Raw genomic sequence first — 26,397 nt, forward strand, 5'->3', positions numbered from 1 at the left:
TCAAGTAAAAACAACTATAATTGTGGAGGAATAATTTGATCTTTAATAAATCTTCTTTTCAGGTATTTGAAGTTTTCCTGAATATTTAATCGAATAAAGTTTGAAAGCTTTCTCCTGCATATTGTGATTACCTACATATAATTTACTATTGCTACAATCAAATATAAATAAAATCTATTCATTGGAAATACAAGTATAAGGAAAGGGGAATATCATATTTCATACAGTTAGGAAAGCATCCTTTCAAACCAGAGACATCAATTCCTGAGGACAATCGTACAAGTTTAAAAAATTATTTCCCTTGTTTCTGAGTACATTGGCCAAATATGCATAAATATTTTTCAAGAATACCATAAGGTTTGCAGCTAAAGGTAAAATGCATATTCCTGTCAGGTGACTTTTTTTTTTTTTTTAAACGTTCTGTTCACTTGCTGAAACATCTTCCTTATCCTTTGTAGAAAAATCTTCTTCCCATTGTGGAGTTTTATTCCCTTTCAAGGTTGAAAACGATTCAGTAGCCTGAGGGGCAGAACAGAACAGCCAATATACAATACTGTAATAACGGCAGATTTAAAGCCTGGTAACTTGCAAATTGGTAGCACTATAAAAGAAAGTACTAGAATGCAAGCATTTCCCTGTTCCCAAAGGAATGTACGATGTGTTTATAGATGGTATATCTTGAGAGATGGCATATCACACCATTATTGTATAATGCAGGGCAGAAGAAATATTAAAGAGGTAGATACTGAACACATAAATAGAAGGTAAATATTACAGAAGGGTAATTTATATTTACAAGAGTCTAATCTCTACTGTGAAGATAGATTTCATGAACAAAGATGGGTAAATTAAAGGCAAACGAACAGCAAATGCAGTCTGATAAATTGTCCCCTTACCTTCATTATAGGAGTGAAGGGTCAGGTTATTATCAATACAAAGGAAATATGGCAGATATATCTCACACCTGAGATGGCTCCTGCAACACCAAGCCAGACATCCCTCATACATGGTCCGCAGTATTTCCATTTTGAGGAGCACTGTGCCAAGAACATGGACCAAAGCTTTGGGGCAGCAGAGGTTAAGTGTGGACTTCTTGCTAGTGCCCGCTACAAATTGGGTATTCTCCTCACTGGAGATCTGCCGACAGGTTGATCCAAAACTTCCCTGCAGAGTGTGTCTTACAGAAAACACAGAACAGCCTAGTTTTGTGGAAGGTTATTACTGATACTCACTTAAGATAAACAACATCATTCCTTTGTGCTTTTGCAACTCGTAAGTAATGACATGATGTTGGCCTGCTCTGTTTTAAGCATTTAGACCATAATGGCAGTGCATTTTTGTGTAAGCAATATTTTACATGAATTTGTCATAACTCTAGCAGGTGTCTTAAAGTCAGTAACACTTCCAAAACATTTTTGCCCTTGTTAGGAATCATTACTGTATTGTAATGTGCCATAAATAGTGGAAGTGAAGCAAATGTTCGTCTCCTGAGTGCCTGTAAAATTACTGCCTAGAATATTCAATTTTTTTCTGGGAAATCATCCTTATGTGACCGATCTCTTTTGTTATGTTTTATACTTTTTTTGTATAAAACATGGAGCGGAGCACATGGTTAACTCTTTCTGTCACATCTAATCTGATATTAAAATGACCAGTTTTCAGGGTTGTGCAGAAAAGAACTGCACACGAAGTTATTCCATTCCCATTTTCAGCATCCAAAACTTGAGCTTGGATGGTAAGCATCTCGCAATGTTGCAAGGAAAGGGATCAAAACAAAGTGACACCAAGACAGCTAACAAATGTCACCACCTCACGTACACAAATATCTTTTTTAAATAAATAGTCTGTTTTAAAGAGTACACTGGTTGTTACTTTTAAAAAAGTTTTCCAATGAAAACTTTTATAGCTACATGCTAGGAGAGGTGAAATATGTTCTCTGTAAAATCGTAATCATGCTAACATGGTGTTTTAGAGATGTCATTCCAAATACAACAGCTGTTTTTTGTGTAGATGGTCTTGGTTTCTAAATAATGCGGATGCTTGCATCAGAGGAATGAAACTTGAAAACTGTAATATAAATATTTTTAATCTCAGAAGCTTGCTGTCCTGCTCATATGCATACATATGTGTGTGTGTGTGTGTATATGTATATATGTATATATATATATGAATTTCTGAATGTGCTCTTAAGTGCTATAGGCTGATGTTACCTGAGACTTTGCAGGAGTGAGACAGAGGAGCTGACAGCTTTCTGAGCGTGTTCAGTGCTCCGCTCCATATCCTCCCAGATGAGAAGGCACCAGGATTTAGTTTGCTCTGCCTGTTGCAGAGGGCTTAAAACCTAAACAGGCAGCGAAGGGAAAAAGTAAAAGCACTGAAGTACACTAGTATAATGGTTCATGTAACTTTCTGCAGTAATTAATCTGTCCTCCAGGGATCCATCACTTTTCTGAATATTAAATAAATCCTGACATTTACAGTTATGTTAAGAGACTGTTTGTCTTATGACCCCGAAGTAATTTCGTTTTGTGGTTCTCTGACAAAATAGGCAATAAGGGAATCAAGAAATTATGTTCTAGATCTTTGCTTTCTGTGTAATCACATTGCTCTTCATAATAACTGGAAGCAGCTTTGTGTGTTACTGACAAATGCTTAGTTCAAACTAATTGTGAACATAAGTAGCCTTTAGAGAATATTACCAGCTTTCAAAGCTTCCTCCATGCCCCAGCTTTAACACCCACACAAGGTGTTCAGTGAAATTTGCTGTCTGAGCAAAATGTGCAGGTGTAGCTTAGGGACATGGCTTGATGGTGGGCTTGGCAGTGCTAGGTTAAAGGTTAGACTAGATGATCTCAGAGGTCTTTTCTAACTTAAGTGATTATGTAATTCTGTAATTATTGCATCATGTAGAAAGCACATTTGACTTCTTAAAATCCAGAGTGGATTTAACTGAACTTGAGATTTCTTTGGTTACTTGAATGTATGATGGAGGAAGCCTTTAGTGGTTATTGCATTATGGATGCCAGGGAACGATGTTGTAATTTACATTAGAAGAGAACAGATGATTTGATGAAATCCAAATCCCATTGCCACCCAACTCTCACCATGTTTGCTAAATCTTAGCACTTATCCAATTGTTATAATTCTGCTGCTCTGCATCCTTCAGCATTGAAATTGGGATGGCAGGAAATCCAGCTGAGGCACTGTTATTTTTTTTCATTGCACAGAGTTTATATTTCAGAAATAAATACAGTTATTTTTACAAAAGGGCAACAATGCATGTGAACATAACATAGAAAAATCACAGTGGAGACATCCAATCCTTATACATTAAATAATCTGCTTTACAAATTAAAAGAGTCACGCCAGTTCCCATCCTATCTGGGACATTTGCTGAGAGACTTTTGAATACTAATGTCTGTTTTGACACAGACTGGCAACAGTCAGCAGTATACATATATATGTACTTTTACTTTTTTTCAAATGTAGATGCATGAACAAACTTTCCTTGCATGTTCTTCAGATTCACTTCTGGATTATTCCGAAATAAAGTAATTGACCTTATAATGACAGCAGAACATGATGATCCCAGGTGACCTTCTGTGAGGTCAACTGTATCAACCCCAACATTTTATGGCTAAAATAAAACAATCTGTGATTTATTTATTTATTTTTTAACTACAAAATGATGTACTTTAAAAGCAAATGAGCAATTACACTAATTTTTATTAGATATGTGGGCTCTAGGTCTCAGATATATAACCCGTTTGAAAATTTGTTCCCTTTTATTCCCTTGGCTTCCTATATTTCATCCTGAATAAAAAACGTTATTATGGACTGGATGAAACCTTACCAAACGTTTGATTATACCAGTCTTCATTTATTCAGAGAAAATGTGAGAAGGGCATTATAAAAGCAGCTGATAGCCTGAGAGCCTCAACTCCCCCAAATCCTGTCCTTTGGCTCGTGTGGAGGTTTAGCTTTGAGGCAGAGGAGGTGTCCCCTGTCATCTAAAAACCATTGCTGGGACAGGAAGGTGATATGTTGAAAAATGTGGTGGTCAAGAGAAGAGCATTAGGAAATCAGCACAAAATCAGAACAAGTACTGGGAACAAAATCTGTGGAGAAAAAGTGTGGCAGAGGGGGTGCAGATTGTTGGCAGGATAGGGCTGGGAAACTGTTACCAAAGAAACTATCTTTTCTTTGATTGTGCTGTGCAGCAGGGAAAAGGACGTTGCATGCTTTTTGTAAGAGAGTTGGGTTTTATCAGAGAAATACGTGACTCCGTTGTGTTTTCTTTTTCTGACAGAAGTAATTTGCAGAAGCAGAATTTTGGCTCTGTGGGTCAGAAATGAATAAATGCTTATATGCATGCCTGTGAGCACACGTTTAATTTACGTTTGTGACAAGACAAATTAACTAAACAGAATAAGTAGTGAAGGTCAAAATCTAATAAGTTTATATGTTTCAGCATAACATACTTCATGTCAGTGCTAAAATGGTAAAGCACAGCTAGGCATCTAAGCCAATACACATAAAAATGTAATGAATACATTTTGTACTGATTGGCCAAGTTCATCTTGCTCAAACTCCCTTGACTCCTAAAATAACTATTGACCTAGTTCTCAAACTGTACAGGATCAGGTAATATCTTAATTCTGATTTCTTTTGTTCAAGCTTCAGAGCTCTTTCACTTGTAGCTGGCAAATATGCACTGGCAGGGAGCAGTGCCATAGCGAAATACTGCAGACCGAGGAAAATCACCTGCTTGTCCTGGGATTAGTTCCATCTCTGTCTGCCGGAAACGTCAGGCTGGTCTTTCAGTCTCACAATTGGATGCAGATGTTTCCAAAGTGAGAGCAATTTACCTATAGGACATAGGGATGAGGCAGCAAGAAGTGACACTTGTATTTTGCATGTGACTTCTTGTAGCAGAACATAGGGCTTTTTAATTTATTTTATTTTTTTTTGCTTTTCTCTAAAAGCAGAACCAAAATCTGGTAAATATTAGAAGAAGATTGCTCATGTACTGGAAGAGATTCAGGACAGCTGTTTATTTTTGGCCGATTCAATTTTTAAATAAATACTCCTAACAAAATAATAGAAAAATATATGTAGCATATTGTACCTTTGTTTGGCATTTATGGTACAGTGCTCTATGTTCTCATTAAAGTTATCACCCTAATTTTTACATAGCAGTTGGGCATCTGGTCAAAACAATGTGCACTCACCAATAGCTAGGGCTGTGCCAGGAACGCTCAAGCAGTGTGTTTATTACATTGGCTTTCCTTATTGCCCTTGCTTCACTGCATTTTTTTTAATTTTTTTTTATTTGTTTGTTTGTTTGTTTGTTGCTGGGCATCAGTTTTGTTAGCAATGAGTCCAGTATTTGAATGCAGTTACTGGATTACTTCTTTCCCTCTTATTCCCCCCCAAGTCCTTTCTGTGCAGTCTTCTGATATTTGTATTGAAACGGGACTACAGTAATTTTTCCAGTGTGGATCTACTGAAATGGGAAATTGAGCAGATTGGTGCTTTTCCATTTTTAGTCTTTACATCCTGTTGAATCAAATGTGAGAGAACAAAAGCACCGGCAGATCAGCTCATAATAAAGATGGTCCTCACAACAGAAAGCTCCCTGCAGATCAGAGGTAGCAGTATTTAACCTGTTGCCATCTCTAAATCTCTGCCCTGTTTCATCAGACTGCTACCAACAGCCAATCTGTTCTGTCCTTTGTGCTAGATGCTTTTTATTCCCTCTGCTTACAACCATTTCCTACCCTTCATGGGTATAAGGGGGTTTATGGGCCCTGCCCTGTCACCTTGCCTCCCCTTTGAACCTGAATCCATGGATGAAATCTGGACCTTCTCGTAGACCTCATTCCTTGCATATTTGTTTAATTCCATGCTGAATCGACTGTCTTCCTGCTCCGGGATTTGCTTAATGTTACTACATTTTCTTTCCATTATTTAAAGTTGCAAAAAAACTATTTCCTGTTTCCTGGTAATTCCTTAATTTAGTACATTTTAATGTATCTGTCCATGTTTCTTTCCTGTGTATATAATATCAAATAGAGAAGAAAATCCAGGATGGTATAAAGAAGAGCTTTATCAGCATTAGCTTGGGGATAGTTCTGTTATTTCTGGACAAAGGCCACAAATGAGTTATTTAAGACATGATGAAGGAAGGGGAGACTATTGTTGGATGCTTCTCTATCATGCATAACCCACATAAATCACTGAGTAAAAGTGGAGGAATACCTTAAAGAATTTTGAAGTCTTGTGTGGCTAGAATGGATCTGAAATGATGATGATGGTTTATTAGAAAACTTGATGGATAGAACAAGTTTTTCAGAGCAGTTTAGGCACGGTGAATTCTTAACAATGCAAGGCAAGGCCTGATGGATGCTTGACTAGATGAAATTGCTGGCTGACTCCTTTAAGCACCACATCTCCATCTCTGGTACCATTTGTCTGTCATGAAGCCAGATCTCTCAGGCCTGAGGTGGGACGTGCCCTCAGATCAGGGTTTTCTGGCCCTTTTCTCACCTGTCTTCTCGTTTCCCACCTTAGTCTCAGCACCCTTAATGCATCCTGATGAGGCACACTGTCATTGCATCTATAGCAGCAGTGTTTACGTTGCTGAGGAGACACAAGAGGAATGAAAAAGCTCACGTATTTTTGGCAGAGCAACATTTCTAAGCCAGGGATGATTTATAACTTCCTTTATGTGAGTCCGGTTTGGTCAAGAAACCAAATAAGTGCATTTGAAGCAAGCAGGCAAACCCCACAAAGTGCAGGTGAGCAAAAATCACACATGATTTTTGTCACCTCTGACTGGGACTCTTCATATCAGTCAACCTGGATGAGCAGCATGCCTTGCCCCTTTGCTCCAGGGTCCCCAGCAGCTGTGAACACCCCAAACACGTTGTGTCTGCCTGGAAGGCCACTCTTTCCCAAGATTAGATTATTTATCTTGGTTGAAGTTAAGCTTGGAAAACTTGTCCATCAGCATAAAGGACCTTTCCGTCCCATGGGGATGCCAGCAGTCAGACTTAATTTTGTGATGACCTCGTTCATAAGGGAGCAGTTGCTCACAGTTTCTCTTCCTGCTTTTCACAGCACCGAGTCTGGTTTGTCTGGTGCCTCCAACCATAAAATCTTTATTCCGTGAGGTGAAGGAAAATAACATCTTCCTCTGAGACACTTATTTAAAGTATGTAGCTCATCTGAAGCTCCCTGGTGATCTGGAATGTTGAAAGAAAATCTGATGGAGAGATTAATTCTGTTTTTTTGGGATGGGATATATTTGACCATAATTGTGACCTGATCCTTAAAAAGAGAAAAAGCTGGGAAAACAGAGAGGAAAACAATTTTGACTTTTAATGTTTAATTTTACACTGCTGATAGTGGGTGTTGGTAATATCTGGCACTTTAGATCTTGATCTCTTAGTTGTAGACCTAGGTCTCTTAGTTCTTGGGGTCAGTAGCTGTCAAAGATGCAAATAGATTTCTAGGCATTGTAGAAAAAGAAATAAAAAAAAAAATAAAATCCTGAAATGGACCTTGATCTACCCTTACCTCCTTTTCTTTGGTTTGCCTGGGGGAGCAGTCTCAGGGCCCACAGGCTGGATCCATTTTAGGGGAAGCTCTCTGAGAAGATGCACTTCAGAAGCGCTTGTGGCAACTGGGGAAGCACTGGGGACCTGGTCCTGGGCCAGGCTACACCTTTGGCCTGTTATGGTTGTGTGAAGGATACCAAGATCTCATATGAAGAACGAGCGCACCTCTGTCCTGGAGACTGGCTTTACTGATACTAGGGAAGGTTTGGGAATGGGATCCCCTGGCCAAGCTGTGCTTTGACTGTCCTTGAAATTTTCCCTCTGTAACCTTTTCATCTCAGAGGGCTTCTTCTGCCTCCTGGTGATGCTCTGTCTTAATTTGATTTACATAACATAGCATGAATAATGACATAGGTAATTGCAGCCATCTGCTTGTAAACCCTAACAGTTTTTTCTACCACACCTCGCAACAGCAGCTGAAATCTGGCTACCCGAAACCTGTCCAACAGCAGGCACCTAGCTCAGATCCTCTGAAAAACTCTCTAGCAGCCCCCACCTCTCCCCACCAGCTCCACATCTGCTACTTATGCTCCTGCCTTCTGGTGATCTGCTCACATCAGTCTGAACTAGCCTGGGGTGGATGGAGCCTATACACCACATGTTTTCTGGGGCACAACTTCATCCAAAATGCCCTAATGGCAATCCTTGGGGACAGTATTTAATGGGAGCACTTCTAGTTGCCTGCCATTTCTTGATGCAGAACAGCCGTTCAGTTTTAGCCACCTTTTTGGTGCAGTGCCCAAAACACCAGCCGTGGGGCTGAAGGATGGTGTTGGCAGCAGTGAGTGTGGAGGAGGATGGGTGCACGTGCTCAGGATATTCTGGGGAGCCCTGATTGCTCCAGTAATCACAGAAGCAGTGGACATTTTAAAAGAACATGCTGGGCAGAAATAGAGGAAGACTTAAGAGAGGATTTTAGCTGCATGCTTCTAACTCAGACAGTCATTCTTTCTCCTCCAGGTATCCTAACAAATTACCTCCAGTGGCCCCGCCTACATGAGCGGTGAGATTTCTGGTCCTATTTTCTCCAGGCCATATGCTCTGCTACACCAGTACATCAAACCTGTTTTTTCATACATATATATGTTTTTTATTTCCAGATGAGTGTCAAAGATTAGCAGCTAATATGTGTATGTCTGTGAAGAAGGAATGATGCCAGCTGGGTGGTGAGCTGCCACTTCACTTCTCTCTCTCTCTCACTTCTTCTCTCTCCCATCACTTTTCTCCTTTACGTTCAGGATTTGGCTGTCATCCCTGGAGCCAGCTGATGTCAGACTGTGGAAGATCTTCTTCTGATGCCAGCGGCAGCATCTGGATGCCCGGCACAACTCTTTGAACTGTTGTCTTGATTTCTAATGTGGTCAGCATGCGGCTGGAATTTTTTATCTTCCCTGGATGCCTTTTCTCTTTGGCTCACCTTGAATTATTTGGAATTTATTTTTCCATCCCATGGGGGAAACAAGACTCTTTGCAGTTGCTTCTCAGTACTTGTATGGAGGATATTTGCAGCTCAAATAGGGAGAATTCCTTTCTGCCTTTGTATGTAGATATATTTCTTGGAGGAGACTGCACTTTAAAGCTTGCTGTCACCCTGAAGTTGCTGCACACTCGCTGAACATATGCTGGGACTATGAGTGCAAATGGAAGAGCGTTTGCAGAGCTGGTTGCAAACTTCTTTACAGTATATTTTCTACCAAAAATTACTTAATATATTAAGGTTCAGCAGGGATCTTTCTTGGGTGTATGGTAGAAGTCCTGCCTGCAAGTATAGATATGAAAGCAAAAAAAGGAAAAAAGTGAATAGCTAGTAATGCACCTCTCCCTGCCTTCACCTGGGTGTGAGGGAGACAGATAAAGGTTCCTTCTCTGCCCATTTTAGTGCTGTGACAACCTGTCTGCAGGGCTGCGGTGTCTCCCATTGCAGCCTTTTACTCAGCCAGCTGAGGAACTGAAGCTGAGGCCAGGACTTCCCTGGAATCAAGGGGTGAGTCTGGGAGAATAGGAGGAAGTTTCTGTCCCCAGAATGTTAGAAAGAACTGCACTTCGTCACGTTGTGGGGCAAAACTAGGTATCAATGATACATTTCCTATTACATGGTCTTGTCTGTGGTCCGGGCCATACCTAACTGCTCATCCTCTTTCCAGACTTGCTTACTCTTTTGCAGTGTGTGGGTTCTAGACATCTGGGGTGCAGGTTTCATCATCCTAGAAATATGCCTCTGCTGCCCCTTGCTGTGTCCAGACGATTCTTCTTTGCCTGGCAGCAGTTTCCTCAGGCTGCCAGCAGACACACACCCCACAGCATGAGAAGCCAGAGGATTCCTACCAAATTAGGAGTCGGGGTTGCTGAGTAGTTCAGCAAAGATACTGTGGAAATGTAAAAGACAGCTTTCAGATCCATCAGCTGCTCCAAGGAAGCCTGAAGTAGTTCCTGGAGCAGCAGCTATTTTCAGGGATGCAATAAAAGTGAGCACATATTTTGGTGTTGGCCAGGGCTTCCTTTACATAGGTCTTGGTGATCATCACTTTTGGCCTCATGGGATAACTTTGGGAGGAGAAACTGCATTTCATTGTGCTTAAAAAGTGGTCCCCAAGAGCATCACCAGGAGAGTCCTACTTGGGGGAGCACGCGGCAACGTGTGGACACTTGTGGGTCAGCCCCTGCCCAGGTCGCCTGCTGCCCTGCTGTGCTGGCTGCCAGGGAGGAAGACAGGTGTCTCAGCTTCCTTGAATTCCTGTTTCTTTATGGATGTGGCCAAAAGAGCCATGTGGAGCCATTCTTGCCCAGAAAAGCCTTTTGCAGAGGATGGCTTTGCTGGCCTGCCACCCTGAGCTGATCGTGGCAGAAGAAGGAAAGGAAAAGTGGAGTTGCCCTGCCTGCCCATGGCTGTGCTCCTGGCCGCTGGGGGGAAGAAGTGGGAGACAGCTGGGCCTTCCCATCGGATTGTGGGGTACAGGGCAAAATAGGGCAGAAGTCTTGTTGGGCAGGTATTTGTTACAGCTCTGATCTCTTTAACACAATAGGCTTTATTTGTCTTTTTAACCAAAAAGTTTAAGATGCCATTAGTGCTAATAGTAGGTCAGCAGTGCAATTCTTAGGACTTTGTGTATTTTTTCCTACCTGCACCAGCTCGATATTTCCCCTGCTTGGCAGATAAATAAACTCAAATAATACGGGAAGATGTGACTACAGTTACACATGGTGCTTGGCAAGGACTTTTTGTCCTGTACGTTAGCCACATATTTATCCCTCTGCTATTTATACCATCAGTTTTTCATTTCCTCTCTTTTTTTTCTTTATTCCAATTTCCCTTCTTTTTTCTTCATTATCTTTGTCTTTGCCCAGCCTTGTTTCTCCTTGTAGCTCAGTGGCTCCTGTCGTTCACTTTATCTCTCTCCCTTAGTGTCCATGAGAGAGGAGAGCATGCGCGTGCCACCCATGCAAACATCTCCCAAACACACATGTGCATCGGGAGCTGTGCCCACGTGGGCATGTGCACATGCCCAAGTATGTCCCTGGTTGGTTTTACACTTGTAATTTAACCTTAGCTAACTAGCTTTTGTTAAACCCACAGTTGTCAAACAGGCCATAGGCAAGAACCACAAACCATATGTTTCTTCTGCGTTACCACATGCAGTGACCAGCTGAGCTGTCCTGAGGGCATCGTAAAAATAATACGCATATGCCCCTGGTGAAGCTGTGACAAGGTATGACGTTTACTAGAAGGCGGTCTTTGGATTTGTAGTTTCAGCTGAACATACTGCATAAAAATCTGCGTATCTGTTCTACACAATTCAAATATCATTATTACAGGCTTTTTTTTTATTATTATTTATTTATTTATTTATTTATTTATTTAGCAGGGGAAGCGTAGTTTGTGAGGAATTTGTAATATATAGCTCGTAACTTAAAGTCAGGGTATCCTAAACATTTAACTGTGTTCTAATTCGAGCTCCATCCTAGAAAATACACACTTAGACAGAGAAGGGGGATTTAGACTACTGGATTTTATCCAGAGTTCAGTCCAATGACACTCTAAACGCAGGCAGGAAGTAGTATTTTCAGTCCTTTTCCTCTCTTTTTAGCAGGCTCAGAAAATACAGCAGGTTCTCCCTTATTTCTGTGGACAACTAGCTTTGCACAACACTGAATCGGCTGTGCTGAAGATGCATAGCCAATGTAAAAACCCCTTAATTTATAAACTGTTGACATTGGAGAATGTCCTTCTCCAAAACTGTGTTGCTATTTTTAGCTTTGTTAGCGTTGGTATATAGAGTATGACAAAAGAGGACTGAATGTTAGCAACAGTCTCAGGCTGCTGCAATCAGTGGTAACTCCTACCTGAAACATCCTTAAAAACACACTATTCGGGGATTTAGTAACACGTTAATAGAGGTGTGTTAAGGAACAGTATGCCCCACTGTGACTTTTCCCGAGAAGGGGGATCAGACTGGAACAAACAACAGACTGAGCTGTTCTAACCTCATCATGTGGGATTTAGCAAGTATAGTCAGGATGAGTTGCAGGAAACACAGTATGTTGAACATCGTTGTAGCTTTGTACAGGGCTAGACCACCTGCAGCATGCTTTTCTCTTTTTAAGCAAGTTGTCATTACAGGATTTTTTTTCTCCTACTAAATTCAAAGGCCATCACTGTAATCGGGAACACTCTTAACACCAAGCCTATTTATTGGAGTCGATAGACACAGCCTGTTTTCTGCTCAAAATATGCTATAGACTGCTGCAATTTGATTTGCTTTGCGGAGTGGAATGTCGGACTAAAAGAAAACAGCTTTACCTTCACAAGACACTCCATCCCCATTTGAGATGCTGCCAAGGGGGCTGCTGTTTGCTGATAAAATCTGGTCCTGATGGTCAGATCCAAGTGCTGTGGCCACAGGCAACAAAGTACTCATCCACTGCTGACCCATCTGCTCTTTCAGATTTTGCAGGTTAGCTTGGTTCCAACAAGTTCTTTTGTGAGTCAAATATTGCACTGGCCTTCTTCAGCCTGCATAAAAATGTAAGGATTTGGCTCACTTAAGAAAAATGTAACTGCGTGTCTGTTCCTAAGATGGATAAAATTTCTAATGCTGGCTTATCTAGCAGTGCGCAGGTTGGTGTCATGGAGCATGGAGCCACAACCAAAGGCTCTTCCTGGGTATATTTGGTAGTCCTTTTCATGACGGGATCATACGGCAAAGTAGATTTTCATTGGCGAATTTTAAGGTATATCTGTTAGTGCCTGTAGTGTTCGCACTTGTGGTTTAAGCTGGCAGGCAGCTAAGCACCATACAGCCATTCACTTACTCAGTGGGATGGGGGAGAGAATCAAAAAAAAGGTGAAATTCATGGCTTGAGATAAAGGCAATTTAATAGGACAGAAAAGAAAGGGAAATTATGGAATACACAAGTGACACAGAGCTGCTCACCACCAGCTGACTGATGCCCAGCCAGTCTCTGAGCAGAGGTCCCCCAGCAGCCAGCTCCCCCCAGTTTTACATGTATTGTTCTGCACATGCCACATGGCATGGGACACCCATTTGGCCAGTCTGGGCCAGCTGTCCTGGTTCTGTCCCCTCCCAGCTCCTGGTGCACACCCAGCCTCCTCGCTGGCAGGGCAGCACGAGAAGCTGAAAAGTTCTTGGCTCTGTGTAAGCACTGCTCTGCAACAACTAAAACATCAGTGTGTTATCAGCATTATTTTTCTCCTAAATCGAAAACATAGCACCATACCAGCCTCTATCGAGAAAATTATCTCAGCTGAAACATGGACAACACTTCTCTGAGCTACTGAACATGCAGGCTTAGGCAGGCAGCACTGCATCTCTGAGACTTCAGCCATAAGAGCCAGCATCTTTGCCTCTGCTTGGCCTGGGAAGTGTTGACTTTTCATGCCACGTGAGCTGACTGCATGCTGCGCTTCTGTGTGTGACAGATACTATCAGCTACCATAAACTGAATTTAAGTGTCTAACAGAAAATACTGATGACCTTAGTGTATCGTCTCACTTTATTGCAAGTGAGAAATGGAAAAGTAATACGTTTCCTTCATAATAATTCAGGCATACTTTTTGTACCACTGTGTTACTACTTGCTCATGAATAAGATGAGAACACTAGCAGTTTTTAAAACACTTGTCTTGCTTTATCACTTTAGCCCAAATTAGAGAACTGACCAATATTGTATTTTAAACTCCAACATTTTAGCTTTCACTAGTGCTGTGTAATTGAGCTATCTGCCAGTCTACCTCATTTTATTTCCTTCATACTTTTGTCAGTGGTTCTACAGAAGCAGCACAAAAAATTCCTTTTCCCTGCTGTGATAAAGATTTATCATCTCATGATGATTTAGTTTTTCTTTCTGTTTCCACTGTCATGGTAAAGCAATGATTGATGAAAATCGAGTCCTTCTCTACCAGTGAAAAATGTTTTAGTTGACAAAAAGAATCAGGCCTGAAAAAGAAGACAGCTCTGCCTTAACATCTGTTTCTTTGAGGGAAGGAATAATTTCATTTGGGATGGAAAATATGTATTTATGGATATGAAATTGTTCTTTTGTGGTGCTTTGGTGCATTTCCTACATTCCAGTGCTGGATTTTATGTTAGTAAAAGCAGTTTAATGCCATAAAAGATCTGCTTTTGCTGGTTGGTGGATGAGATATTTCATACCCTCAAGAGTTTCTCCCTAGTATATTGCCACACGAATCCTTCTTTTGTTAATTGTCTAAAATGGATGGAGAGAATATTGCTTTAAGCATTAAATCCAAGGACATAAGCTCTGGAAGGGTGAAATGGTCAGATAATGTTTGTCTGGGCTGTGGGAAGTTCTGACAAGCAATTTTAGAGACTTTTGTTGGAGTTATTGAATTGTAACAGCCACAAACCAATCTTCTCAAGAGTAGAGATGTCCAGGAAACTAGCTGAGGACTAATTTGGAGAGGAGAAGACTATTTGTGGTTGGACCACCGTGGACACTTGAGAGCACTTGTAATTGCACATGGCAAGTTTGGTGGACATAATCTTCACAGAATTTACTGGCAGCATTGCCATGGGCCTAAGCATGTGTTTCTGCCCAAGGGTTTGCTCCCTCTGTGAGATAGGTGTTGGTCAGAACAGGCTGGATAATGAAACAGGGGCATAAAATCAGACACTGCCACCTGTTTGCCTGGTGAGCTACCAGCTTACACCTAGTGTCCTGTTGGGAGCAGGACAACTGGACAAAACCTGGAGTGTTTTGTCATGAGTGATGGTTCTGAGGACTGATCTCTTTTGGGTGACGTTTTGCAATCCATAAGAAAAAAACAGCCTCAGATTAATATGGTAGATGAATGTATTTTCAGGCCGTATGCGGTAGCTGGGCCTGGCTTTGTTGAGGAATCATGGCCACAGCTGGTATGCGTGTCGGGCCTGTGAGGGTTGCGGAGCAGAGGAACCATGTTGACAGCTCCAGTGATGGGCTTTAAGACCTTCAGGTGAAGCATGTAACCCTTCCAGGAGCTGTCCATTATCTGTGGGAGGATGAAATGCATGTGTTTATTTAGAAGACCTGGCTGCTCAATTTTTAACGCGCTGACCTTTTTTCTACTTTCTGCTTTTACCATTCATCTAATAATAGCTTTCTGGGTGGTAAAGCCTGGCAAAGTAACTCTCAAGCTGTGTAATTACCGATAATGTGGCAGCCAGGGAGGGATTTATGGTGTTCTTATTGAAATTATTGTAGCTGAAATGCAGCAAACTCTGGACATAAGCAGATGAACAGAAAAGGAAAATTTATGACATTTGGCTGTATTTGTTGTTGTAGTGAGTGGGTGTGAGAGAAATATTTTCATGATTAGGCTCAGATTTGGGGCACAGCATTAGATCAGATGGTTAGTAATAATGTCTATCTTGTTTCTTACAAGACTACAATTGACTACAATTAATAACTTGTTCCAGAGCACAAAACCCCATTGTTTCCACTTCCATTTTGTTTGAAGACTTCGCTTCACCACAATCATGTCACTTGTGGCGGACCTTCAAGAAGGAGCTGGGACCATGTTTCCATGCACTCTGGGTCTCCTCTGCGGAAACCTTCTGAAGTATTTAGGCCCTTTGGATCGTGAAAGTTGACATGAAGGCATTATGTTACAGGAAGGAAAACGTGGCTCTGTTTTGCTTTGGTGTGATACTCTGGGATTCACCAAGAATCCCATCTATTTTCAGGTGGAGGTCGTGACGCTTCTTGTATGCAAAGGGAGAAAATCCTCTGCTAAGCAAAGCAAGAAAATCCTCCCTGAGGGAAAAACCCTGAGGGAAGCTCTAATAATGTAGTAGGCTCTAGTAGACTTTTTTTTTTTTTTCTCTGCATTTTTTTTTCACAGAGATTAGTGAAACAAAAATACATTTATAAGAAGATAACTGTGGGATTTTGTAGCATTCTCCTGTAAAGCTCAGGAAGATGGTAATGCTATGCAGCACACATATATCATCCACTGCTGAAATGACTGAAAAAAATCTCGGTATTACTGGAATGATAGAAACTTAATGCCCTGACTCTATCAAGTGAAGCTATGTGGAGAAAGACTATTCAAGAGATTATGGGAATTCATCAAGCACAAACAGCTGTGACGTCTGTCTTAGATTTTGAGATTAATGGAATTTTTGTAATACAGAACATTTTAATTGCTTAATTTAAATGCCGGTGTGTTTCTATCAGCAAGTTGACTTTTTGCACTGGTGTCACAGTGTTGGAAAACACTGCATCATATATGGAAGTAGAAGCTCCCCATGCACTTCCTCTATAAAATGCCCTTGAAGGACTAGAACATTTCAGTTGTTTATCACATACAACAGCAGTATGACAGGCTGGCTAAATACAGTAAAACAAGAGAAGAAAAATGTGGGTCCATAGCTTTCATTTTTCGGAATTACATAACTGCTTCATAAAACTAATCTCTTTAAAGACAGAGGATCAAATTCTCATCTCTCAATTTAGCTGGAGTCACCCCAGCAAATTTGGAATGCCTCAGTCCCTCAAACCCTTCATCTTTGCGTAAGCCTGCATAGCATGAGCCACCTGCTCTCATGGAAGCTGTTGGGCTGTGGGGATAGGAATGGTGAACAGGACTGCCTCCTCCAGAAGAGCCTCACTGAAACTCCCTGAAAGGAAGAAGTGCTGAGTGGCTGTCGCACACTGTGAGCCCAGCTAGTGGGTGAAGCAGGCAGAAAGACCACAAAAACTGCCAGAGTAGCAGAAACAATTGGGATCAAAGTGAATCAACTTACCTGTCTTGTTAGATCCACTTTTCTTTTTAATTTTATTGTTTTTATCCATTCTCTCGTTTATTTGGATATATATTATAAATTATACATTGCAACATATACATGTCCCAGCAGTGAACCTCATAAAATATTTATATCAAGCTGAACAGAGTAACTATTGCAGATTGCATCAGTTTTGACTAAACTACATGGCAAAATATTTGATAAGGAAATCATATGTGTTGATAAGCAGCATCAGCAACAAACAAAACCAAGAAGCAAACAGATAATGTGAACCACAGACATCGGAAAGGAAGGATCTCTCCTCCAGCAGAACCATTGTACCTGCTTTGTCCTTGACCTCTTTCCACAGGGAGAACCAGCACTTGTCTTGCAAGCAAGATGCACAGGCACTGAGGAAACTGGGCACCCAGTACAAAACCCACCAAAAATCACCTCCATCTGCAAGCAGCCTTGATTGTGCTTGCAGAGTGCAGGATCAAGGTGCTTGTGCTCATCACCCCTTTAAAACTCTTTTCTGAATAACATTTGTGTGGTGCTGGAGCAGGAGGGAGGTGGCACCTGGCACAGCTGGACCAGGTGCTGTGAGGTGCTTGGCTCTAGTTCATGAGATGTGACACATCAGTAAAGCTCTGGGAATGGCTTCAGTCTGGTGCCAGTTAGACACATTGGCCAATTGACCCTCCTAGTCTCAGTCTGACTGCCATCTAGCTTGCCTGATAGTTTGCTCTGTGATGTGCTTGTAAATTACTCTTAACTAATCAGCTAATTCCATCCTAAAAATGACCCTTTTCCTTGGATAGAGAGACCCCGATAAGCTTGTATAAGAAGTTTATTTTACTAGAGTGGTATTTGTCTGTCTCATCCTCCTTAGGTGACATCCTTGAAACATACTTTTCTTTCGAAGGAAGGAAGCAAGCAGTGTTATTTTAAATTTTGCCCAAGCTCATCATGCTTTTTATGAGCACGTGGGTCATCTGCGCTGTAATTACTTTCTTCCAGTAATATTCCTTTTGTTATGTGCAGATGAATTTTAATAATGGAATTGATTTTCACATAGCTTTTAGTAATGCTCTTTTATGAAATTTCTACCTGCATTGAAGTCAAATTATATAAATCTTATTACAGTATTCCTATAAATGATTTATTAACTGAAGAAAATTTACAATGGAAAAATATTTTACTATTGGAACTTTTCTCAGCAGGAAGTTTTCAATAATATTTCTCTTGCCCCACAAAATAGCAGCACTGAACACTGATTCTCGAGGCTTTTTTCTGCTTGTGCTAATGCTGAAAATATATTTAAGGACATGGAAGCCATTATCACTGGCTATTTTAAAACATATCAAAAAGTGAACCAGATTTTCTAATTTCAGACAGATTTTTCTCTTCATTTGGCTACCCCAGTGTTGATTTTGCATCTTCTGTTACTACTAAAGAAGAAATACAAACTTCTGCTGCCACTCTTGATAAAAATAGCTGCTTTTGAGATATGAAAAAAAATAATTTTGCTTCATTTCACTGATCTGTATTACAGCTGCTTGCTTTGTAACTTGCCCTTGATTCAGTACAGTAACTTCAATGTGATTATTAATTAGATAGTAAGACTTGACTAAAAAAAGTGTCCTTGAAATAGAGCTTATAGTAAACAACATATTTTTCCATTCCTTATCTATGTAATAACAATGCCTTGAAAAAACACCAGTGGTTTTCTAGGCTTGTTACAGCACTTCAGCTTTCATCTATTTTGCAAATCAAGACAAAGTGGGTTTTAATGTAGGCTCAGCAGTGTGCTCTTTGTGGGCTACCGCTGGGGAAAAACCATAGCCAGCTCCATCCAGTGTCCTTGCTCTGCACATTTGGGGTGCTTTAGGGTTTACTGGAACACATGCTGATTGCAGTGCAATCTTCTATAGGGGGAGTTAATTAATCAGTAAAGAGAAGATGCAACACTGAAGTCAAGGCTGAATCAAATGTACAGGGATTACACTGCTAACCTGCATAATTTACGTGGTTAATACACCATCTGCCAGACCTGTGGAGCTTTTTGAAAGTCTTGGTAATGTTGCTGCATTGTCATCCTTTCACCTGATATTTGATTGCAACTTTGAGATTGCAGTTCAGTTGCAGCTGGAGAATCCAACAAACTGGATTTTGTCTGTTGCTTCTGTTCTTCAGGCCATGATCTAGCAATTGCCCTACTCCCCAGGCCACTGGTATATGAAGTAGTTTCTCCAAATACATATTTTAACTTCTTTCCCACTTCCGAATGACTTTACTAGGGGAAATAGCAATTGTTGTCACTGACCTCCCTTTAGTAGTTAAAAACTCTTTCCAGTTTACTCTGGATTTTTTTTTTTTAAAAAGTACTTTTTCAGTGGAAATTAAAATGTATCTCTTACATTTCTGTTCTTAAGTTACTGATAATACATATCTTAATTAGCTTATTAACATAATTTTAATTCTAGTTTTACATAGCATTTAGCTAGAAAACTTACTGTGTCATCTTCCAGAAATAGTTCAGGTTTAGGCAATTCAAACATATTAATAGCTTGTATTGTGTCATGGAAAAAGGAGAAGAAAGCAACAAATATGAATGTGCCTGAGTCACTCTGACTGTATTTTCTATCCTATGGAATATCCTTTTAATTGAAAAGGAAAAAAAAATAATAAAAATCCCAGCCCCTGTGAAGCAACTCTTTTTCTTTCAAGCTTCCTGTCTAGACTTCTAGTCAGAAAAAATCTCCAGGAACTGCTTCTTCTGCTGCTGTCTCCAGCACAGGAGCCCTCTTGCTGGGGCCGCATGGGATGTGCGGTCTGTCCAGTGCAGCCAGGAGCCTGTCCTGTCTGTACTTGAGGACTCCTTGGAGACATCACTGCTTTAAAGCACAAGTCCACAGGATCTCTGGGGAAAAGAGATGGTTTCCTATCTCTGAAGATGCCACTATAGCGTTTACGTGGCTGAAGAAGAAAAGTAGGAGGCTGCAGTTGGTCTTATTGAAGGCGCTGAAATGGTATGTGGGTTCCTCATAGCCTCTGTGTAAGGATCCCCAAAGGGCCTTACGTTATGCTGGTGGGTGGTTTTGGTAGCCAGCTCTCTTGCAGCACTGCTCAGCCCCACTTCATAGCAGCTCGTGCCCCATGAGGGCTGGGCTGGTGCCTGCTCCAGCAGATGGCTGGGTCTGGCACAAGGGAATGCAGAGCTGGCAAGAGGCATGCTGTGCCGCTAGCTAGGGAGAGCTGCGTGAACTTCGTGGCGTGGTGAGCAGGATGTATGCTAGAAGGGCTGTTATCTTGCAAGTGAAGGAAGACCCGGGAAAGCCAAAAGGCTCGGAGCAGGGGTTGCAGCTCCTGCCAGCGCTTCCAGATTGTTTAGCTCTCCCGTATCTGATAATCGCTGTTTAAACAGTGAGGGTCAGGGCAGAGTACTGGCAAAACCCGTAAATAACATGTATCCTCACCTTTGAAAGAACTCATCCATTCATTTTACATTTTAATTTCCTTTGTACGTGTACTTCAGGAAATACCAAAAATTACTACTGTCATTCTCTGCTGCATGGAGATTGTTCCCGGGACCACCATCTAACCCTGGGAGTCCTTGCTTGTTTGAGCTCCGCTACTAATCTGTAGCCTCAGACCTAACTGGAAACATGACCCTGGTCCCTCTGCAGCTCCTGAGGGAGGCTGTGGCATTTGGCATTGTCAGGGAGGTGCAGATGCTCCCCCAGCTCTCTTCTGGGCAGCCTGAGGTACACTTGAGAGCAACTTTGGACTTGCAGGCAACATTAGTGCATAGGGAGGCTGAGGTTTTCATTTCTGATTTTGCGGAACTCAGCCAACTTGCGTGGATGTTGCTGGGTTGTTCTGACACCGTGGCAGAGCAAGAAAGCACAAGAAAGTTGATTTCTAGCGCTGGGAACAAAATATCCAAAGTTTGCAGTAGTCGGAATAGGGCAGGCTTTTATACATTTCAGATGTGCGACTCAGACACCATGTCAGGCGACAACGTGCAGCGTGGTTTCATCCAGATGTAAGACTATTGGGTCTGGAGGGGACCAGGCAGGGCTCCTGCTTCTCAGGCCAGCCAGTTTCTTGCATCCCCAAACAGATTTTAGGGTGTATTAGCCTGTGTTGTAATAGTTTGGTATTTCATTAATTCTTTGCAGACACAGCGTGAAGGAACACGATGCTTGTAGGGTACTCAGGCATGATGTGGCAGGAGGTGCGGTGTTTATGGAGGCCATACCCGTGCCGGAGCCCTAGGAAGAAGCCGTAACAAATCAGACAATGGGCAGATGTTTAAAGAAGTTAATTTGTAAGTTGAGATCTGAGACAGCTCAGGGAGGCCAAACAGGTAGGAAATAATTAGGTGTTCCTGAGCCCCTTGGGATAACCACAGAACAGAAGACAGGACAGAAAGAGAGCTTAAAAAAAAAAAAAAAAAAAAAGGTTATTGGAGTGCTATGAGGAAATGAAAAAGCCCAACGGGGAGAAAGTGAGCTCGTGTCCAAATGTGTGTATGCAATGATTTTTTCCTTCATGTGTTTTGCTCCAGATCATTTATTTGTGCATCATGTTCTTGTCCTTAATAGCCTATCGTACTTTTGGAAGGGGATGAAGGGGGAATTGGTCAGCAACAGCTGACAGTTGTTTTTAAACTCTAGTTGAGCTCACATGTGACAGGGCACACTGGAAATTAGAGGCTGTTGAGAAGGGGAGGACTATAACTGTGTCCTGGTGTAGAGCATTAATGCTGAGCCAGATGACTATGAAGTTTGCAGATTTGGTGGTTATGGTATTAAAGTATTCCAGTCTTGAATTTCCTATCAAGACCAACTGTAGACGAAAATTCTTCCAGATGTCTTGTAAAATGCAAATTTGTTACTTTTCAAAATAATGCTGTTGTAGTGAGATCACAGAAAATCATGTCAAAGCTAGAGATTCTGGAAAAAATGGCTTTCAAGCAGACTTCTAATTGAGAGAAACTGTTTGCATGCTCTTGTCGCTCTTGTGTGTGGCTTCCATTGTAGCAGTATCTTGCATAAGTCTTGCACAAACTTGTTTCATTTTGTTCTAAAGCATTTATTTTCCCCCAAGTTCCTTTTGGCTATTTTCACATCAGGCTTTGCCTCTGACTGGAGGCTGCTACAGCCCAAGTCCTGTTGCAACAGCGTTTGCCATGGAGATGTATTTCTAGGAATCTGGAGGCCTCCTGACTCCAGAAGGCTGCAGGATACAGAAAAGGCAAAATGCTTAGTCCTGCTTAATACAGTTGTGTGTTGGGAATGTCTGTATTGGGCCCACCATCCTATGCCATGCTATGTTGCCTTTCTTTACATTTCTGAAGAAGGAAGCACTGGGTTTGGCCACTGGTTCCTGGGAGCTGGCCAAATCAGGAGGCAGTGTTACAGGTGGGATGGAGGCAAAGGGTAAGGCCTTGGTAAGGCTGGGTAATCCATACAGTTCATTTTCTGAAAATATGTGTCCCAAAGAGAAGGGCAACAGAAAGAAGGCTGAGAAGTGTTTATAGGAAAAGGGCTAAATTGGAGAGTCTCGCTTTTTTGAAAGCTGAAGGATACTGAGGTTGCAAGCTGGCACATGATCCCAGGGAGGACTTAAGATGTTGTTTTTCCTACTTGTGAGGTCTTGAATGCTCATTATGAAGAGGAAATATAAAATTCTTCAGTTAAAAAAACAAAAAAAAAGTAATTCTGGGTCTTTCTGGGAAGTTGATCTAATTATTTTAGTGGGTCCTAATTGGAAGCACTGGAAGTGCTGCAGAGAAGACATAAGAGCTCACACAGCTGCCTAAAGCCTGAACTGTATGTATTATTTCAGACTGAAGTGGAATGAGGTCCAGCAATTTCCAGAGTTGTCTTCACTTCCTGAGTGAGACAGGGGCTTGGAACAGTGCCCTGATTTAGCTTGGGGTGGGAAACCTTGTCTGTCTACATGGTGGACGTGGTGGTTTCCTCTTGTCCTCCAGCAGTGGGAGGCATGTTCACTGGGCACTGACTGTGCAGATGGAAATATGGGCAGAGTGCTTGTAGCTGCACCATGCTGTGTTTTTTGTTTTGTTATATTTTTACTTTGTATTTTTACGTTTTATTTTCATTTTTATTTTTTTCATCAGGAATGTGATGGGCACCAGCAGAGGTCTGCACGAGGGAAACCAGGCTGGTCCCAGCTTGCTGCACCAGGGCATGGTGTGTGGCTGCCCCAAGGAAACTGGTGCCCTGTGCTGCTGGGATGTGTGTGTGTGCTGCCAGGAAGTATGTGATGCAGGGATGCGTATACACTGCTGTCAGCATGTCCCAGCAGGGCTGGACCCGGCCACTGTAGGGGCAGGTCCCAGAGGGGCATCCTGCACAGTTGGGGATGAGTATTGTGGAGCTACTGACGTGTGGTCTCGCTGCCTGTCTGTGGTGCTTCCTCCTTCCCATCCCTTGTACGTAAAACCCAGCCACAGCTGCTGAATGGTGCCCCAGTAGGCTTCATCTCTGACTTTGTGCTTTTCAGATGCGTAATTACATTTTTCAAATGGTGGCGGGATGTTTGCTGTTTCCTCTGCTGTGCAGCCCAGCTTTTCTCTCCACTGTCGTTGAAGGTGTGGGTTTTGGGCCAGGCAGCACAGTTCGTAATTTCCCATCTCCTGTGGCTTTTCTTTAACTTCAGGCATTTTATCTTGTAGGACACTGAGGTCAGCATTACTATTATTAGAACATTTTCCAAACTCTCATTTAACTGACTGTCAAAATTCGACAAATAAAGGATATATAATGAGTCAATGTGGCCATCTCAAGAGCCTTGGCAATTGGGCAGCAGCTCAGTATAATCAGACAGGAATTCAAGAAAATGCTACCCATCTTCATAGATGTATTTCCAGATAATGTTTCAAAAAAAAAAAAGTGTTTTTTCCCTCATGTATTTCTTTATTTTTTATTTATTTATTTTTTGTTTTGTTTTGTTTTAGTTTTAGATCCAGGAGTTTTCTGAGTTGAAATCTGCTCAAAATCCATAAAAATACTTGCAAACACATGTAATGAACTTGTCTCTGCTTTCAGTCTTCCATTTTGTTTATATTTCGTAATTATTTGTGGTCCAGCTGTTACTGTCCTGTATAAATAAGAAACCAGTGAAATATGATGGAGTTTCTCATCAGATACCCTCCAGAATGTGTTTGGTTATTCTTGCCCGTGCCATCTGGTTTTAAGAAGAAGGGCTTGGATTAATCAGCTGTAACAACTGGTTTAGCAATATTATATTTTCTAAATAGATTGGTATGATAAGTATGATTATATTTGGCATTGAAAGCTGGTAGATCTTATTCCTGTGTACATAGTAGATTTTTTTTTCAAGGGGGAGCAATATTTTTCCTCTGAAGAATGTCACTATCACTGGATAAATGGACAGCAGAGGTAAACTGTGTTTCAGCAAGCCTTATAAAAATCACAGGCTCCCTATCAAGGGGATTCCTTGCAATTCCTGAAAGAGTTTCTAAAGCAGACATAATTTAAGTCCTATATCATAAAATTAGACTACAAATTATCACATAATTGTTTCCATATCTTTAAAGGTTTTAGTTGGACATTGCCCTTTTCCAGTATTTCATGTTTTATTATTGCTTCCCCTTAGCTTTCAAAGATGATGTTAATTTATTTACACTCTTCCTAAACTCAGTTTGAAGCATATCAGACCCATATGTGAGCTAACGATTCTAAATATGGGCCTTGTAGATCTGAATGCCTGTTTCTCTTTTTTCATTGTCATGTGAGCCCACACTGAGAATTTTGTGTGATATTAAAGAAAATAAGTAGTTCACTAAGAAGTAGCTCATTCGTGACAGAGAATTTGGTTGAACATGAAATAAAAATGATGTACACCTTCAATGAATATTTCCAGCTCGAAAAACAATGAGACATATTATTGAAAAGTTAAAGCATTTAACACCTTAGAAATTCATTTTATTTTATTTTATTTTATTTTATTTTATTTTATTTTATTTTATTTTATTTTATTTTATTTTATTTTATTTATTTTTTGTGCTGCAAAATAACACTCAACACTGAATATAAACATGCTTTCATTAAAAAAAAAAAAAAGTAGCAATCTAACCTCCTAGAGAACAGAATAGGATCTATGAATTGATGAATTATTTGTTTTAATTTACAGTAACACTGATGCTGGGCATTCATTTCAGGGAGAAAACCCTGTTTCCATACAACAAAATTGCGTTCTCTACACCTTTTTGGTTTTCACATTGATTTAGAAAAATCAGTTTATGGCATGGTACAACAGTATATGTTGACTCTCAGTGCCACAAGGTAACAGAATCGTATTATTCTTACCACTGTAAGTAAATCATATGTATGTGAACACAAGCTGGTTTCATGTGCTGAATACTTAGGCTTTTCTATTGTTCCATGCAACAGAGTCTCTTTCTCCTGTGAGTTAGGACACAACCCCCCAGAGGCTTGTTTGCATCCAAAGAGACATAAAGAGACACTTCTGCTTCTTGTGGGCATGTCTGTAAGACCTGATAGTGATGGAACACACATTTTTTTTATACATCCGCTATACATTCTAGGTATTTACACTGCTGTTCCTGCTTGTGATTTCCAGGGACTGTAGAGGATTGTGAGGTTGTTTTGATTTGTAAACACAATTGAAAGTTTGAATATAATATTACATCAGATATTGAGATTATGGAAACAAGTGTGTTTAAATTTGAAGAAATACATGTATGCTAAGAGAGATTACAATCTGACAGAATTTTATAGTATAATACTCATTATTATGGTTAGTTCTGGTGCCATTTCAGATGTGAAAGATGTGAAGTGCACCACAAATATATTAAGTCAGCTGGGACTGTTTTTGGGTTTGAGGTCCTGTTCGAATCTAGTCAGGGTGTGGTAGTTTTACTGTACACGTAAGATGGAAAGCATATGTGTTCAGACTGCAGTGATCTGCAGAAAATGACTCCTTGCAATCAGAATGGCTTCACATACACACTGTTTTGCAGGATAACCTCCATGTACTGAAATATGGAAGTGCTGGGAAAAATGTGTTTACACAGAACAGAAATAGAAAAGTCATGTATTCATAGCTTCTGCTGGAAAAAGAAAACAAACCATTTTTATACTGGTGAAAGGACTAACTCATATGGTTCACATTTTGGAGGGAAAGGAACCAGATAACAAACAGTAATTCCTGTTTTAAATCTCATTGCATTCAAAGTGCACATGGGTTAATTTTCAGTGAACTTTAACACACAGTGTCAGCAAGATTTTTTTCTTTTAAGGAAGAGAAAATGTGGCCCTCATCTTACCACAGCAAATCACCATACTATATATACATAAGCCCTCCTCCTGCATACATAGACAGATATACATACTTAACCTCACAAAACATTGGAAATCCCATCAAATTTAATACTGTTGACTGCTGAGGTAGCCTAGAAATAGAATTTTTCTGATATTTCATTATTTGAGAAACAGTATTTGATTATCCAAA

At 40.8% G+C, this 26,397-nt stretch overlaps 1 protein-coding gene and 1 long non-coding RNA gene across 4 annotated transcripts in view; one reads left to right on the forward strand and one right to left on the reverse strand.

Annotated features, from left to right (window-relative positions):
• The window catches only part of ARHGAP6 (Rho GTPase activating protein 6), a 317,079-nt gene that overhangs the window by 31,647 nt on the left and 259,035 nt on the right, over positions 1–26,397 (forward strand). Inside the window, exon 1 of one of the 3 annotated variants that reach the window (XM_038173015.2) lies at positions 19,667–19,898. The exons of the other annotated variants lie outside the window; for them this stretch is intronic. Coding sequence (XP_038028943.1) covers positions 19,896–19,898 — 3 coding nt within the window. The 5' untranslated portion in view covers positions 19,667–19,895. Of the gene's footprint in view, positions 1–19,666; positions 19,899–26,397 lie in introns of those variants that run through there. 3 annotated transcript variants of the gene reach the window in all.
• Positions 280–1,231, reverse strand: LOC110352018 (uncharacterized). The gene is made up of 2 exons (XR_002400336.4): positions 897–1,231; positions 280–519 (listed from the first exon to the last, which is right to left on the reverse strand). It is a non-coding gene; the product is annotated as an uncharacterized lncRNA (long non-coding RNA).

The sequence above is a fragment of the Anas platyrhynchos genome, chromosome 1 (genome assembly GCF_047663525.1).
Source record: "Anas platyrhynchos isolate ZD024472 breed Pekin duck chromosome 1, IASCAAS_PekinDuck_T2T, whole genome shotgun sequence".
NCBI lineage: Eukaryota > Metazoa > Chordata > Aves > Anseriformes > Anatidae > Anas > Anas platyrhynchos.